Here is a 16,637-nt window from a genome sequence, read left to right as displayed (position 1 = left end):
CACCCACCATGGCGGACGACGATTCCAAGGGCAGTGCCGCTGAGGCATCTTGCTCGCCATCCTCTGTCGACTCATCTTGTCAAGCAGCTCATACTGTCGACGATAGATCGCAGATCTTAGCACAGGCGACTCGCTTCCTCACATCAGCTAACATTTCTGAATCCGCCTCTGAACAAGACAAGCGCGAGTTCCTTCGTACCAAGGGTCTGACAGAAGACGAAATCACACGCGCATTCAATGATGCAGCCTCACCTGTTGCTCGACACGATCGACATCAAACCACCACAAATCAACCTTGGACCGGAGACATGGATCCATTCGATATCGCCGCTCGCCAATTTGACGATCCTATCAACGCGGATGCATTGGTGCCACCGCCAAAATCGTACCCCAACACCCCGCTAGCACTTTACTACGACCCACCCACCGCTCATTCAGCTCAACCAGTGCGAACCACGAATCACGCACAAGATGCATCAGCCTCGCCGCTGACACGCTACCAAGTTCTGTTGCAGTTCTTCCGCACGCTCAGCTATATGATGATGCTCAGCGGTGGCCTTACAGCTATCGTCGTCTCTTCGTATCGAGCTTACATCTTGCCTAAGATCACCGCTATGTTCCATGCGAGAAGCATCGTGCTCAAGCACCACATTGTGCTGTTTGACAAGTTGAGGAGCAACGTTGCGAGTCTTGCTATGTATGCTCCTATCCAACATGCTCGGATCAGCGCCGAACAGAATGGAACGGCGGCGAATGCAGGGCTGCCGCTGAAAGGCGTGTTGAAGAAGGTACATTTTCATGACGAGGTGGATGCAGCGAGCGAGAAGGAAGGCGTCAAGTCGACACAGCATGGAAGTGGGAATGAGAAGGTGGTGATGCCGAGTACGGATGTGGTTGTGGATGCAAAGACGCCGTTGCTTTCTGAGGTCGAAGCTTCCGAGGAGGGTTCGACCGGGAAAGATGAAGGGGCTGAAGCGGCATTCGGGAAGCACGAGTCGATCGATGTGATGACGCCGATCCGAGAGAGTATGGCGCGACTTGCGGAAGCGCTGAAAGGTGGTTTGTCCGGTCGACCCACTGCTACGGTCTCCAACGATGCTAGACCTCCCTCGGCGACAACCACTTCGTCTTCACGCGGTGCGAGAGCAGCCACCGTAACAGACGCCGATTCAGGCTCTGACTCGTGGGAAGACGACTCGTCCGACGCCGCCTCCGCCGACGACGACGATGACGGTCTCGAATTCGATCCCTATGGAGCATACCAGAAAAAGCACAAGCACACCCAATCCTCCTCTTCGTCTTTCACCACCGCTAGTGACGGCGGCTCGGAATCTGCAAGCATCTGTGACCTCAAGGCTGCGCTCGTCAGCCTCAACGCCGATATTTCAACACACGCATTTGCTTCTTCAACGTCACTCTCGAGTGGAGGAGGTGCATTCAGATTTGGGCCTGGTACAACGGATACCAATGCAAGTGGAGCAGAGAGCCCGAAATCAGGCGATCTCGGTCAGGTCAAGGCAGAGATCAGAAGCTTGAAGGGATTGTTGTTGAGTAGAAGAAACTTCCCGAGCTATGCGGCTCGGCCCCCACCGTTACCTGCGAGCGCCATGGGGGACGCGAGGTCTGGTTCGGCGATTGTGTGAGTGTCATCGAGAATTCACTTGTCTAGGGTCTGGCGTTTGCGATGCTATTTGTGAATCGCGTGTGTGAAGCGGCGTGCTCAGACGAGATGCTTGAAAGACATGCATGAATGACAGAACCAGGAAACCAAATTCGCCCATGGCAGTAGAAGAGGCCGAGCGACAAGCTGACGATGCCGTGCCAGCACATAAGTGACGACGACAAACGCCCTCGTATGCGATCATTTCGCCTCGTTACCAACACCGTAGCGAGCGTGAATGTCTTTCGATGGAAGTTGCTCGATCTCGGCAATCTTTTCACGTCAACACCAAGGTAATGAAAAGCAAACCGTATGTGAGATGCGTGTCAGCGTGGACGATGCCAACATGGAATCCAAGAGTGGTATGGAATGTGAGCGTACTTTGTCAAATATAACCTGTACAGCGTCCTTGACGCTATTGTATTCTGTGAGCAACCGGATATACTCTGCGACGATTTGCTCGGGTTGCTGCTCGGCCAAGCCTGCTTCTGCGCGAGATGCGTTGTGTGCGATCAGCTTTTCGCTACACCCCAACACGCCCGACGCAGCTTTGCAAGTCAGTGTCAATTCGTTCATATGATAGTTGCAACCGCATCAGAGCTCACCTAAGAATCATCTGCATGTCTGCTACTTCTTCCTGCAACTCTGTTGTGGATCGAGTGCGCAATTCTCTTGCAGCGGTTGAAGTGCTTGTGCTAGAAGCGGCGACGGACGAGATAGGAGCAATTTTCTGGTTCGACGTTGGCTTCGATGCAATAAGGTTGCGATGCCCTTCGAGCCCACTTAAAGGCTTGAAGGGCGTCTTGAGCACAGAAGACGAGTCGCTTCGAACACTGGCTTGAACCGGCGTTGCAGAACGATTTACTTTCGACGGCGACGCTGACCTGCGCATTTTCTCTTTTGCAGTTGACGCCGAGGGAGCTCGCTCTACCACATGACAGCAGAATCAAGATGATGGAAGAGGCAAAGATGGGATTCGGCAGCTGCGATGCGGGTTGTAACCTATCACGTATTGCAAGCACAAATGGAAAAGTGATCAAGGAAACAGGCGAGTCCACACATCGGAACAGCCGAAGCTCATCTCGGAGCTGTCAGAGTCGTGGATCATGAATGTCTCGGACGAAATATTCTGGCTCCGATGCCATCTTCAGCACCATCGTGCATGTCGCCCGAATCTCGAGTGATCGAGAACCGAGTCGTCACAATTGATCAACTTTCCGTCTAGATGAGGTTCCTCATCATCAGACTATCAGTCGTCGAATGTCGCTGTTGTCAACGGTTTAGACGACACTCGTGCGCGGCGGTGGCGTCTACGATAGACAATCCGCATCATGAGCGTGCATTGTCAACTTGACCACCCAACATACCGTTACTCTTCTTCACCGCAACCTCAAAGGCTGATGATGTATACAAGATCATGACTCGACACTACGAGCGCTGCCCATGCATATGAAAACGATCAATTCAGGAACGGATTCCATTTGTATCATTTATATCACAGGATCATGGCATACATGTTTAAGGTATCAGAGCAGAACAAATATAGCAGCAAGGATCAAGTGAGCAACGAAACACATTTAGTAGTCGCTGCTGCTGTTGTTGTTCGAGCCATACGAGTCGTTGTTGCCCGAACCGTACGAATCGTTGCCGCCGCGGCCGCCAGATCCGTAGGAGTCCGAGTCGTTGTTGTTGCCCGAGCCGTAGCTGGACGAGTTGTTGTTGTTGTTGTTGCGACCAGAGCTACCGTAGGAGTCCGAGTCGTTGTTGTTGCCCGAGCCGTAGCTGGACGAGTTGTTGTTGTTGTTGTTGCGACCAGAGCTACCGTAGGAGTCCGAGTCGTTGTTGTTGCCCGAGCCGTAGCTGGACGAGTTGTTGTTGTTGTTGTTGCGACCAGAGCTACCGTAGGAGTCCGAGTCGTTGTTGTTGCCCGAGCCGTAGCTGGACGAGTTGTTGTTGTTGCTTCCGTAGCTGTCGTTGTCGTTCGAGTTGCTACCGTAGCCACCCGAGGACGAGTTGTTCTTGCTTCCGTAGCTGTCGTTGTCGTTCGAGTTGCTACCGTAGCCACCCGAGGACGAGTTGTTCTTGCTTCCGTAGCTGTCGTTGTCGTTCGAGTTGCTACCGTAGCCACCCGAGGACGAGTTGTTCTTGCTTCCGTAGCTGTCGTTGTCGTTCGAGTTGCTACCGTAGCCACCCGAGGACGAGTTGTTGTTGGAGCCAAAACCGCCCGAAGAAGAGTTGTTGTTGCCACCACCGGTGAGCTTGTTGATCGCGTCCTTGCCCTGCTCGGAGTTAGCGAACTCTTTAGCTTTGTTGATGAAGCCGTCCATTGTGAGATTGAGATTGAGATGAATCGGTTGTAGAGGGATGACGAGCTGACTAGAAAATGTGAGTGATGGAAAGGGATATGCGGAGTTACTTTCAAACTACACATATGTATCTATATATACATCTTGGGGCGCTATGGCAAAACGTGTTCGCCAGCAGTGGCCTAACCGTCCAGGCGTGCGAGCACAGACATCTGGAAAGTCACATGTATTGTTTGGCAGAGTGGCAACAGCATAGCAAGCGTCGTCAGTCGCGAGTTTTGTTGCCCCGTGCGTCTGGTTGTCTCATTGGCTGCCATACTGACGTTTACCTTAGCAAGCACGAAGGTCGCCCCGTGCTCGAGCGAGCGATTTGGGTCGGGGCTGCTGTGCCGAGCGCATGCACACAGAAATGAACAATGGCCGCCTTGCCTCTCCCCAAACACTCTATGCTACAGTAGAAGGTCCTCCGATTTGATCACGTTGCGGCCTTGGTACTGAGCATGCTTGCCGCTCGGCCTGGTCCGGGATTGGACGCTGTGCTTCTGAAGGGCTAGGCCCGTGCGGGCTGTGTTGAAGTGCATCCAAAGTGAATTGTGGTCCTGACAGGTCAATAAGGCGCGCTGGAGTAGCTCGCCATGCTCGCATGCTTTCGCTTAAGCTAGCTGTGCGAGGATGTGGGAACAACCATTTGAGGTCGCGCCAGACATGATGCGATTCTTGATTTTCACTTGACAGCTTCGCAAGCTTGACGCCGTCGCCTTTCTGGACAAGCAGGGGGAAATCGTGAATAACACTGACACAACCACACCGTGCTCCAGAGTCCAGACTTTGCATGCACTGCGTAAAGTCACACAGCGTCGACTCGTGACTCCTTGTCTGGGCTTTGAGCGGAATTTCCGAGCCGCAGGGATCCAAGATTTGGGCACATGAGCGGCACAACGGAACACTTTAAAGCGTTTCGGCTGATCCGTGCGCGGCAATTAAGCGTGGATTTCACAGGCCAGAGTCACGCTCCAGATTACGCTTTTACCGAGGTTAGGCATGTACTGTATTTATTTCTAAAATGGTGCAAAAGTGACCTGTCAGCCATATTCGCGATTCGACGACCTCGTCACCAACTTTGTCGTGACCAGGCTGCTACCATCCAGCATGCGCAGGAGGGTGGCGTCATGCCTGGGAGGCTGTGCTATGGTTGTCTGTCAAAAAAACTTCCAATGACGAAAGCTTCGGTCAGCCAACCCTTTCGCGGACTACTCAAGAATATCATACGTCATCCAATTTTTCGTCATGCCTTCCCCGTATGGTCTCGTCTAGGGATCGCCATTGACCAACACGGGTTATATCGTGCCATCGAGCAATTTGCCTTCGTGGTTGTTGTTCAGATCTCGTTGGTGTGATTTTGGCAATCTCACTCAAGTGGTTCGGTGTCTGCCATAATGTCCTGTCCCGTTCAATGAGGCAGGGTGGTAATTTTGGGCGGCTATCGCAGGTCTTCTGAAGTATACGTGTCTCTCTGGCTGGGTATCGATCCATTGCATTTCAGCATGAGTGGACTACATGCAGCGGCGAACAGCACGCCCGTCCTTTGATCTGGTGCAGGCTATGGTTTCGTGTGCTTTAGGTATGGCGCTAGGTCGAGTTACGAGTGTTCAAGGCGGAACATTGTACGTCTGTATCCTCCTCCTACACCAGCTCACATCGACTCTCAGACTCGTGGTTCGGTTTGAGGACCATTTTCAAGTTTTGTTTTCCCTCGCCGCAGCAGAGAATCACGAGTGTGAGCTTCTCTTCACCTTCTACGAGAGAAAATTTGCCTCACCGCCTTTTACACTCGGTCTGGCCAGCCAAGTCCGAACGTCGATTCACCATTCTTGCTTACCACGACGGTGCGCGATGGGCCAGTCCTGACTTGCCCGACATAACGTATTGGGAGACCAAGCGTAGTGTCGAATTGCGTGAGGGCTGTGAACGTGTGGCGGCACGCCGTGGTCCCATGCACGCTCACGATGCGAGAAATGAGATGTTCAAATCCATCGGCCTGACATTATTCCGTTATGTCAGTGATCGACAATCTCCCGATTCGCTTTTAGAAAGACGATACGGGTTTTTGAACATCTTTTTCAGACCCGAATTTACTACACAGATACAGTGTTTATAATTGACATGCCAGATCGTACCTCAGGAACATGCTGGGTCGATCACCCAGTGATGCAGACATTGTCGACAGAAAGGGCCAGTCAGTTCGTACAGGGCGAACGCACCCTCAGACGGGGAAGGCGAATGCGTGAATGGTGCTGCGCGGTGGCTCACCATTGTGATTTAGCCTAGCGATACAAGTAAAGGGCGTCGTCACTGGCGAGAGCTCGTTTCGGCACATATAAGAACACGTCTGATCACAAGATACGGTATCAATCCCAGATAGTACTGCATGGCTTGGATGGGTCAAGGCTGAGCAGCCGTCGCAGCCGTCACTTCTGTCTGTGATTCGAAAATCGATCGATGCTTGAGGCTCGAGCGTGGAGCGCAGAGCTGCTTTCCGTTGTCGCGTTCCAAGCACACAGCACCAAGCCCAAACACGAAACGAAAATCGGGCCAAATCACGAATCACGAATCAAGCATGGATGCAGAGAGAGGCGCGGCGCCACTCGGGCGTTAGCGTGACAAGTCGAGCGTGGACATGGACGTGGAAATGGTGCTAGCGTGTTAGAATATAAATCGTGAATCCATCGGGTGCCAACTCGATTTGGCACAGGTTCACCCTTCACACGATCACCGTGCGTAACAACGTTTAGGAGAAAGAAAGAGTCAGAAGTGTGCGGGAGATTCGTGATTCGCGATTCGCGATTGCGAACAGGCAAGGGGCGTCAAGGCACGAGTGACGGTAAACATGTCAGCCAAAAGCCAAAAGCCCTGAAGCCGTGTCTGCTAAGCCCGGCGTTGGTGATTGCGAAGGAACGCGGCACAGTCTTCGGTCCAATCACGAATCATGAATCGTCGTTAATCGTGAATTGTGGATGGAGCATCGTGGATATCAACTAAATTTTGAATGCTGTAGCGTAGCGATATTTTATCAATATTCAACCAGTCATGAGTTCGCAAAACCTCTGAAGCGGAAGCTCAGAAGCTCAGAAGCTCATCAGGCAGCCGCTCAGTTAGTCAAAGAATCAGTCTTGAGTCAGTGATGCAGCCATTCAGCGGCGCGGCAGTCAGCATCATTCCATCTTAGCCACACACCACGCACACGCACCAACTCCTCGCGGCCGCGCCGCCCAGCATTTCACATTCTGCGACCACCACCACGAATCACTTCTGCGACCTTCTTGCCCTTACACTCGGTCTGCAAACTTTAACCACAGGCAGCCGTGCATTTCGCTTTTCTGGTTTCTTCTCCTCCGCACAAGGTCAAGGCGGTGCGCTACTTCCATCAACGCCTCCTCGAAGCCTCACTCTCCGAAGCCTCAAGCCAGCTTCAAGGCAGCCAGCCTTGATTTTCTGGCACAGCAGACAAACGCACGGTATCGCGCGGTCTGATCAGTGCTTGCGGCGTCTCTTGGGCATCCCGCCCGCGAGATATTTGTGTGCATCGCGTATCTCCCGGTGCTTGTCAGCATCTTCGCTTCAACGTTTCAAGCTGCTGCTAGCATAGCGTCGTCTCCGCTAGTACCGAGACCATGAGCGGTGAAGATCGAGGTGCACCCTATCGGTATGCTGGTGAACGGCCGCCAGCATACCCAGCGGATGGCTACGCTTCATACCAGAGGGGTCTCAAGAGCTCCATCCCTTCGCGCTCATACGATACAGCCTACCCCGAGCAGGGCTACGACCGCCACCTCCGTGAACGTGTTCACCCTGCCTACACTACTGGCCCATCGTACGGCGTACCTCCTCCGCCTCCAACAGATTATCGTCGACCGCCGCCTCAAGCCGCTTATCGCTACGAGGAGGATTACCATCACCGTCGCGCTCCAGCACAACCACATCTCGAGTATGCGCCAGAACATCGCCGTCAGCCAGTGCACTCGGATGCTTACCGAGAGGCCGACGATAGGAGGTCCTTCGAGCAAGCCAGGTCGGATCCCTATGCCTCTCCGTCTCGCCACGCCTATCAGGACTCTTACCGCTCCGAGCTGCCTCACGAGCGCCGACATGCGCCTGCTGCATACGAGAGAATCAGCGTCCGAGACGACGCTCGATCGGCGCCAGAAAATCGTCACATCGACGAGCCGGCGGTCTATCGTCGAGATGAGTACGATGCACACTCCCGCGAAATCCAGCCCTCGTACCGTCGCGGAGCTCACAGATCACCCCGACTGTCGCCGCAGCCGGTCGTGAGCGCTCATGAGCGTAGCAGCGAGTATGCGACGCGCGACTACTCAGCGTCAGCCGCTCGCTACGCCGAGCCGGTCCACCAGCCCGAAAGCCCTCCGAGGCCATCCATGTCCATCTTCAACATGCTCAACGACCGTTCTGCTAACGGCGCTGTCGAATCTGTACATTCGAGCCCTACAAAGTCGAGCATTGCCGCTGAGCACGAATCGTACCCGACGACGGCGCAAGAGCCAAGTCATGCGTCTCGTGCTGCGTTCGACCCTGCCAGAGAACAGTCATACAGCACTGCGCGCGATTCACAAGCTTATTCCCGCGGCAGCGAGGCTCGCGCTGGGGCTGCCAGAGTGAACTACACAGTACATCCCGAGGATGAAGCGGCTATCTCGCAGCGCAGAAACAGCTCAGCTCACCAGCAATCCAGCATCAAGTCGGTTCGTCATCCCGCCAACGCTGTCGATGAGCCATTGATTCGCGTCAAGCATGAGGAAGCCACTTCTGCTTCCCTGGATGCACAGATGTCTGCCGAGCCACCGGTCAGTCACACGCTCAACAACGGCGAGCGGCTATCGGCTCAGGACGCAAAAGTTGCGACCGAAGACAGCTCACTCGCAGCCAACGGCAACGGCAAGGTCGACTCCGCAGGCGGGACAGCCAGGCCAGCTCCCGCCAAGACGCAGCTCAAGCTGCGCAACAATCCCTTGCCAGCTTCCAAGAGCAATTCCAGTTTCGTTGCTCCTCCACCACCCGCAAAGAAGAACCGCGACCCGGATGGCTGGGAGAGCGACCTCTCTAACGAGGAGAACCAGCCATTCTGGCAAACCGAGCTCGACGACTACATTTTCGACGTCAGAGAGCGCCAGCGCCTCATCGAGGACGCCTTTGTGGCTTCTATGCGTGAGAAGCACGTCGAAGTCGAGAGACGTCTCGCACGGGCCTACGAGGGTCGCTACTTTGCCGTGATCCGACAGATCCGCCTCCGAGAGCAGCAGGAGGCCTCGCAGAGGGACATGGAGCGTCGTCAGGATCATGTGCGTCAGCAACGTGACCACGAGATCGATCTCGAGCTTCTTGGCACACTCAGCGATGGCCAGCAAAATATGGGCACGAGAAAGAAGAAAGGCGGGCGCGGCACGGACGACGACGGGCTTCTCCAGGCAGATGATGACGACGACGACGACAGTGACGACGTCGCTCTTGCCGACCTTGCTGCCCGCAACGGCTCCAAATCCAACATCATCAAGCTCAAGCGCAGCAAGGGGAAACCTGCAGCCGCAGATCCTCGAAACAAGAAGCGCCGTCTCGAGAACGGCGCAGCTCTGTCTCCGGCACCTGGGTCGGAGGTGGACTCGACACTGGCCGATTTCGGCGGCAACTTTGATGGCGATGACTCCGCATTTGCCTCTCACCAGGCTTCCCCTACGCCAGACGATGTTAGCTTCGCCCTCGATGTGGATGCCTCAGGCAAAGTACCTATCGATGCACGTCGTGCACAGCAGCTCGAGGATGCCCACCGACGCATCTGGACCACCATTGCCAAGCGCGATGTGCCCAAAGTGTATCGCACGGTGCTCCAGAGTGCTTCAAGCAAAACCATGTACTGGCGTAGAATTTCGAGCGTCGTGCAGCGAGAGGCGAAGCGAGGGGCGGCGCGAAACAACAAGACGGTCAAAGATGTTCAGCTTCGTGCGCGCAAAGTTATGCGCGAGGTGCTCGTCTTCTGGAAGAGAAACGAGAAGGAAGAGCGTGAGCTGCGCAAGAAGGCCGAGCGAGAAGCCCTCGAAAAAGCCAAAAAGGAGGAAGAGATGCGCGAGGCTAAGCGTCAAGCACGCAAGCTCAATTTCCTCATCTCACAGACCGAGCTCTACAGTCATTTCGTTGGCAGCAAGCTCAAGACTGCCGAAGCCGAAGAATCTGAGGAGACAGCTGGAAGCAGCAAGATCATTGATCCAAATGCTCAACCGTCGGATGCCACTGTCCTTCCTATCAATCCACATTCCGAACTAGCCGATGCTGAAGCCAGGCTTGCCGAGCTCGACGATATCGACTTTGATGACGAAGACGAGAGCAATCTCCGCGCCCACGCCGCCCGCAATGCACAGGAGGCGGTGCGTCTAGCAAAAGAAAAGGCACAGGCGTTTGACGTGGCAGCAGCAGAGGAGCGAAGGCGCAACGAAGCCGCCGCTCGAGAGCGCGAGGGCTTGGACGCCGGTCCCGTCAAGCAGATCGAGGAGAAGGACCTTGGCAAGGCGTTTGACTCGGACGACATGAACTTCCTGAACCCGACGTCCATGGGCCAGACTGAGATCAAGCAGCCCAAGATGCTCACATGTCAACTCAAAGAGTACCAGCTGAAAGGTCTCAACTGGCTTGCCAACCTGTACGAGCAAGGAATCAATGGTATCCTCGCCGATGAGATGGGTCTTGGTAAGACGGTGCAGTCCATCTCGCTCATGGCCTATCTGGCCGAGGTGCACGACATTTGGGGCCCGTTCCTCGTCATTGCACCTGCCTCGACGCTTCACAACTGGCAGCAGGAGATCAGCAAGTTTGTGCCCACGCTCAAGGCTCTGCCCTACTGGGGTAATGTCAAGGACCGCGCTGTGCTGCGAAAATTCTGGAACCGCAAGCAGATCTCGTACAATCGTGACGCCCCGTTCCACGTGCTCGTCACTAGCTACCAGCTCGTTGTGTCGGACGAAAAGTACTTTCAACGTGTCAAGTGGCAGTACATGATTCTGGACGAGGCGCAGGCGATCAAATCGTCGAGTAGTATCCGATGGAAGACGCTGTTGGGCTTCAACTGTCGAAATCGTCTGCTTCTGACCGGTACGCCCGTGCAGAACTCGATGCAGGAGCTATGGGCGCTGCTGCACTTTATCATGCCGTCGCTCTTTGATTCTCATGATGAGTTCAGCGAGTGGTTCTCTAAGGATATCGAGAGCCATGCCGAACAGAAGGGCACACTCAACGAACACCAGCTTCGACGTCTGCATATGATTCTCAAGCCGTTCATGCTTCGTCGTATTAAGAAGAACGTGCAGAACGAGCTGGGCGACAAGATCGAGATCGATGTCTTTTGCGACCTCAGCGCGCGTCAAAAGATGCTCTATCGTGGATTACGCGCCAACATTTCGGTAGCTGAGCTTATGGATCGCGCCACGTCGAACGATGAGGCTGGTCTCAAGAGTTTGATGAACCTCGTCATGCAGTTCCGTAAAGTTTGCAATCATCCGGAGCTGTTCGAGCGAGCTGACGTTCGGGCGCCTTTTGCGCTCGCCGACTTTGCCCGTTCGGGCTCGTTGGCGCGTGAAGGCGATCTGCTCAACTTGCCCGATTCGACCACATCGCTGATCGAACTGCAGGTGCCGAAGCTGCTGGTGAGGGAGGGCGGCATCTTTGACATTCCTGGGCACAACAGCCGCAAAGGATTCGACACAGGCTACCTGCAGAACTTGTTCAACATCTGGCGTGCCCCTCACATTCATGAGTCGCTGCAGGAAGAGCGCTCGACGTTTGCATCGTTGCCGTTGATTGGAGTTTCGCCGTCAGAGGCTCAAAAGACCTTTCACAGCACGGGCATCAAACGGATCCTGGCAGCTGCGGCCGAAGAACGCCATTGGCGCTCGCTGGAGGCGTTTGCGAGCGATGACACGTTTGCTGCTGCTTCGGTCCGTCCCTTGGCCAAGATGTTGCGTCCGATGCCCACGACGTCGGGGCGTTCGCCATCGGTTCTGATGCCTCTGGAGGAAGTGGCAGCGGACTATCGGCGACATTCGTATCTGGCCAAGGACTCAGCGCGAGCTGTTGTGGCGCCAGCTGTGGCGCCTCCGATCAAGCTGTACAGCAACGATGGACCGTTTATGCAAGCGCAGGAGCGGTTCAGTCGCGATGCACAGGTATCGGTGACGCTGTTTGGGCTATCGCCAGAAGGGCGCGAATCAGTGAAGCGCGTGGAAGAGCTGCAAAGCGAATTGCCAGAAGTGCCTCCACAGGGAGTAATGCGCGACTCATCGATCGACCAGTTGCCGTACAACGGCATGCAGGTGCCACAGATGAACAAGCTGATTGTGGACTCGAGCAAGTTGGCCAAGTTGGATGTGCTGCTGAGGGAGCTCAAGGCGAACGGACACCGTGTGCTGATCTACTTCCAGATGACAAGGATGATCGACCTGATGGAGGAGTACCTGATTTACCGACAGTACAAGTATCTGCGGCTGGATGGCGCATCTAAGATTTCCGATCGACGAGACATGGTGACCGATTGGCAGACCAAGCCAGAGTTGTTTATCTTTTTGCTGTCAACTAGGGCGGGTGGACTGGGTATCAACCTGACAGCGGCCGACACGGTCATCTTTTACGACCACGACTGGAACCCTTCGAACGACTCGCAGGCGATGGATCGAGCACATCGTTTGGGACAGACCAAGCAGGTGACGGTGTATCGACTGATCACCAAGGGTACGATTGACGAGCGCATTGTTCGACTTGCGCGAAACAAAAAGGAGGTACAGGACATTGTGGTGGGAACCAAGGCGTACAGCGAGACGGGCATGGCCAAACCACAAGAGATTGTGTCGTTGCTGCTCGACGACGACGAGCTGGCGGAATCGATGCTGCGCAAGAAACAGGCAGAGGAAGCACAGACAGCTCAGGAGAAGGCGGATCTGGCGCGTGCATCTCATGCAAAACGTCGACTGAACAAAGACCGTGCAGCAGCAGCTGTAGAGTCGCCTGCGCCCGTGGGATCGACATGGTCACTGGAAGACGACGAAGACGACTTTTTCGGAGCTCGTCCGCCGAGCAAAGCCGATACGGACACGGCCGAGACAACGCCGCAACTGCAGAGCAAGAAGCGCAGTGTTGGTGGAGGTGGCGGCGGCAGCGGCGGGGCGAAACGGGGACGTATCAGCGAGGTCGCTTCTCCACGCATGACGCCGCTCAGCCTGGATGATGGTGCTTTGATGGCAAGTGGTGAACAGCTGGCTTCGCCATCGAAAGGAGCAGCTGCAAAGAGAAAGTCGAAGAGTCACCGCAAGAAGACGGTCGATGAGCTGGCGGGAGTCGATCTGGACTGAGATGGAGGACGACGGAGTAATGTCTGGTATCCTGTTATCACACGTCATCACGTGTCTCATCGAACGTTGTTTTGAACGCGATCTTTCGGAGTCTTGGACGTGTGCAGATGCGTGAAAACAAGGGCGAGATGCAGTCGCGATTCTGTCAAGTAAGCTTCGTGGATGTGAGTTGACGGTTGCCAGCAAGCGGAAGTGAGATTGATGGGCAAAGCGTGGCTTGATCTGATGCGGTATCAATGGAGCGTCAGCGGAGCATGAAAACCATCTTGCAGGGCTGCTTTCGGTCAAGGATGCAAGCCACAAGCAGAGCTTGCTCAGGTTTATCCTGTGACAGCGGTATAGTCTGGAGCGAATCAGGAAAGACATGGAGGCTGTGGCTGTGAGGGGTTTGCCTGATTGTGCAGTAAGTGCGCAGCGGGCATGGATAGTCGAACTCGTGACTGCCAATCACGAATATATTTTTTTTAGTTGGCAGCAAACGTTCAACTGGATCACGGATTACGAATCACGAATCACGAATCACAAATCACGAATCAGTCACGAGTCTGTGAGTTGGCCGCCTCGTGGCAAGAACAAGCGTCAAGGAGCTCAAGTCAAATCTCGAATCTAGCCGAGGCGAAATTCATCTCCACTCTCTCTCTCCTTCACTGAGCTTCGCGCAGTCAAGAGTACGAGTCGAACGTTTCGGTCCATCGTGAATCACGAATCGTGAACGGCTTGTTGAAGGCGTGACAAAAGACAAGGACGCGTCTGATCTGAAAAATCACGAATGGGAATCAGCCAAGGTGACGAGCGACAGTTGCGCAAAAAGTGAGAGGGACGGCTCATAGTCGTGAGTGGTAGAGTACTTGAAGTGCTAGGAGTGTCGTGACTTGTCTGAGTGAAACATTCTTGCTTCACGAGTGGTGAATGTACGCGCTACTCTGGTATTGCCGACGGAAAGGATGCGGATGCGACTGCACCTTTCTCATGAGGCATACAGGCAACGATCGGCAGTGAGAATCGAGTGGATGCTGCTTGCATCTAAAAGAATCACAATGCTTGAATGGCTCAAGAGCCGCGTGACAGAACATGAACAATCGTGAATCACGAATGTCGACCATCAAAGCCTCGGAAATGCCATTCACAACTCGTGACTTGACCGAGCTTTGCCTAGACTCTGTCTAGACGAGGCGCGTGGATTCACGATTCGCGATTTCGCGATTTCGCGAAATCGGTTTGGTTTGCGCTGAAAACAGGGACCACTGTAGCGGGGCGAGACACGAGATAGTGGGCAAGTCGTGGGAACAATTCATGATTCATGATTAGGCAGAGCAGCTAGAGCAGCCAGTGCCGCTCACCTACCAGCAGATGCGAATGCCACATACAGTGTCGTGTTTCAGTGCAGAGCTGCATTGCCCTTGTCTCACTTTGAGCGATGCGCACCTCTTGGTCTCTTCTCCCCCACGCAGTCACCGTGTAGCCGGCTGTGCGTTACCATCACGGAAGCAAGTATCAGCCGACACTCCGACGCTGCACCACCAGCGATCGTTTCAAGAGACAAGATTACCTCTTTTTTCGTTTCTTTGTCTTTCTGAGACTTGGCTTGCTGATCGCCATCCGACACAAATTGTATTTTGGCTCCATGTTTAGAAACGATAGTTACATTCGTGATTCGCTTTGCTTTGATGTCTGCCGACCTGGCTCAGTTCGTGTTTCTCCTCTCCTCGCTTAGACCAAGAAATGCGGAGAGGAGCAACACCGACGAATGAAACGGCGAGAATCGAGGCTAGGCTTCTATGTACCTGATTGCGCGCCACTCCATCTACAAGACCCGTGGCTTTTTCGCTCAAACATTTGCATGATCTGCCTCTGTGCGCTGTGCTCACGTCTCCGAGCTGCTCCACTATACTATTATCATGAACATCTTTCATCGATTTTGGCTCTCAGTTTCTCTACTCTTGCTCCAGAAGCGGAAGCTTCACTGCGTGGTAAGTTAGTTGAACCATCGGTGCTGTTTCCCGCGTCAAGGTGAGACGCGCGAATACGGCTGTGGCTAGAGTGCAGCTGCAGCTGGGTCATTAACAGACACAGCAAGATCAGTTCGCCGGCGCCTCGGGATCGACCTCGGGCTCTAGCCCCTCGGTCCTTTTTCGTTTTGTAAGCACACTGCTCTTGTGCTTTGGACCTCTAGGATACCTTGGTTTTCTTTCGCGGGTTTTTCATTTTTTGGCGAACGCAGTCACTGAGTCCCGCGCTGGAGCGCTTGCTCGCGGGCCTGTTGGCCACAACACGCAAATTCAAGTCCAGCCTGTCATGCTTGGAACAGCGCGCCACTTTCTCTTTCTACAGTGTGAGTATACAGTACAGTACTATTACTGAAAAACCGCCCTTGGACTTGCTTGAAAGCAGGGAAGGCCGGAATTTCACACATATCAAGACGGACCCTAGGCCCAGCCTCGCCTCGCCTCGCCTCGCCTTGGCTTGATCTTGTAGCTCCTCATCTCGCTTGCTGTCTCGACAGTGGCAGCAATCACGATAAGAACAAGGAGGGGCAGGACAACACCCTGTGTTGTGCGTTGCTTTCCTATTCTTACGCTAGCATTTGAAGGCTGAAGGCTGGGTGGCACAAACACACTGTCTGCTCTCCGAGTCACTCGGTCCACCAGCGAGGGGCTGGGCTGTATGCATAAAGTGGTGCTCGGACAGACGCTTCTAGTGGAACAACAGACAACTCAAATTGAATTCCTTCACCGAGGGCCAACATGAACGCGCTGGGCAATCGTGAATTGGTGGGGCACGATTCGCGATTTCTTCTCTCTGGTTCCTGGATCGATCAAGCTTTGCAACCAACACAAAGTAGCAAAAAATCAAAATCATGACGACGACACGGGCTTATCCCTTTTCTCTGGTCATGTTTTCTGCTGGCCGTCCACTCTCGTCCCAAATTCGCGCGATGGAGCGCTTGAAGAGACACGTTTTTTTTTTCTCCTTCTCTTTCGTTTCTTTTCGTTTTTTTTTTTCCCCCTATTTCCTTTGATTACCCTTTCCGTTTGCTCTCGCATTGTGCCTACTGGCTTTGTCTTGGGTTGTCTGGCTTCCGCTGGCTCCCTGCGGCGCTCTGATGCCATGTGGGAACAAGCGGTGGATGCGTGCGACCTTTTTACTCCCCCTGCTTGATTTTCTCACACTCTCTTTGAGACACTTCGCTAGCGCAATTCACGATTGTGGTTTTGACCGGATGCGCCTGTTGTGATTCGTGCTCTGCACTTTTGCCTAGAAGAATTC

The 16,637-nt window shown here is 54.1% G+C and overlaps 5 protein-coding genes across 5 annotated transcripts; 2 read left to right on the top strand and 3 right to left on the bottom strand.

Moving 5' to 3' along the window:
• Positions 1-8: 8 nt before the first annotated feature.
• On the top strand, positions 9-1,643 carry UMAG_00755 (uncharacterized protein; the record flags this gene model as incomplete). Its single annotated transcript, XM_011388232.1, has 1 exon — positions 9-1,643. The coding sequence occupies one exon, from the start codon at positions 9-11 to the stop codon at positions 1,641-1,643; it is 1,635 nt and encodes a 544-aa protein (XP_011386534.1).
• A 218-nt stretch (positions 1,644-1,861) lies between these two features.
• On the bottom strand, positions 1,862-2,552 carry UMAG_00754 (uncharacterized protein; the record flags this gene model as incomplete). Its single annotated transcript, XM_011388231.1, has 3 exons — positions 1,862-1,933; positions 2,042-2,183; positions 2,266-2,552. The coding sequence occupies 3 exons, from the start codon at positions 2,550-2,552 to the stop codon at positions 1,862-1,864; spliced, it is 501 nt and encodes a 166-aa protein (XP_011386533.1).
• A 685-nt stretch (positions 2,553-3,237) lies between these two features.
• On the bottom strand, positions 3,238-3,987 carry UMAG_00753 (uncharacterized protein; the record flags this gene model as incomplete). The annotated part of the gene is made up of 1 exon (XM_011388230.1): positions 3,238-3,987. The coding sequence occupies one exon, from the start codon at positions 3,985-3,987 to the stop codon at positions 3,238-3,240; it is 750 nt and encodes a 249-aa protein (XP_011386532.1).
• Positions 3,988-4,410: 423 nt separating this feature from the next.
• UMAG_00752 (uncharacterized protein) lies at positions 4,411-4,800 on the bottom strand (the record flags this gene model as incomplete). The annotated part of the gene is made up of 1 exon (XM_011388229.1): positions 4,411-4,800. One exon carries the CDS (start codon positions 4,798-4,800, stop codon positions 4,411-4,413), a length of 390 nt encoding a protein of 129 aa, XP_011386531.1.
• Positions 4,801-7,637: 2,837 nt separating this feature from the next.
• Positions 7,638-13,370, top strand: UMAG_00751 (chromatin-remodeling ATPase INO80; the record flags this gene model as incomplete). The annotated part of the gene is made up of 1 exon (XM_011388228.1): positions 7,638-13,370. The coding sequence occupies one exon, from the start codon at positions 7,638-7,640 to the stop codon at positions 13,368-13,370; it is 5,733 nt and encodes a 1,910-aa protein (XP_011386530.1).
• Positions 13,371-16,637: the final 3,267 nt, after the last annotated feature.

Source organism: Mycosarcoma maydis, chromosome 1, assembly GCF_000328475.2.
Source record: "Mycosarcoma maydis chromosome 1, whole genome shotgun sequence".
Lineage (NCBI taxonomy): Eukaryota > Fungi > Basidiomycota > Ustilaginomycetes > Ustilaginales > Mycosarcoma > Mycosarcoma maydis.
This window is presented reverse-complemented; position numbering and strand designations above follow the sequence as displayed.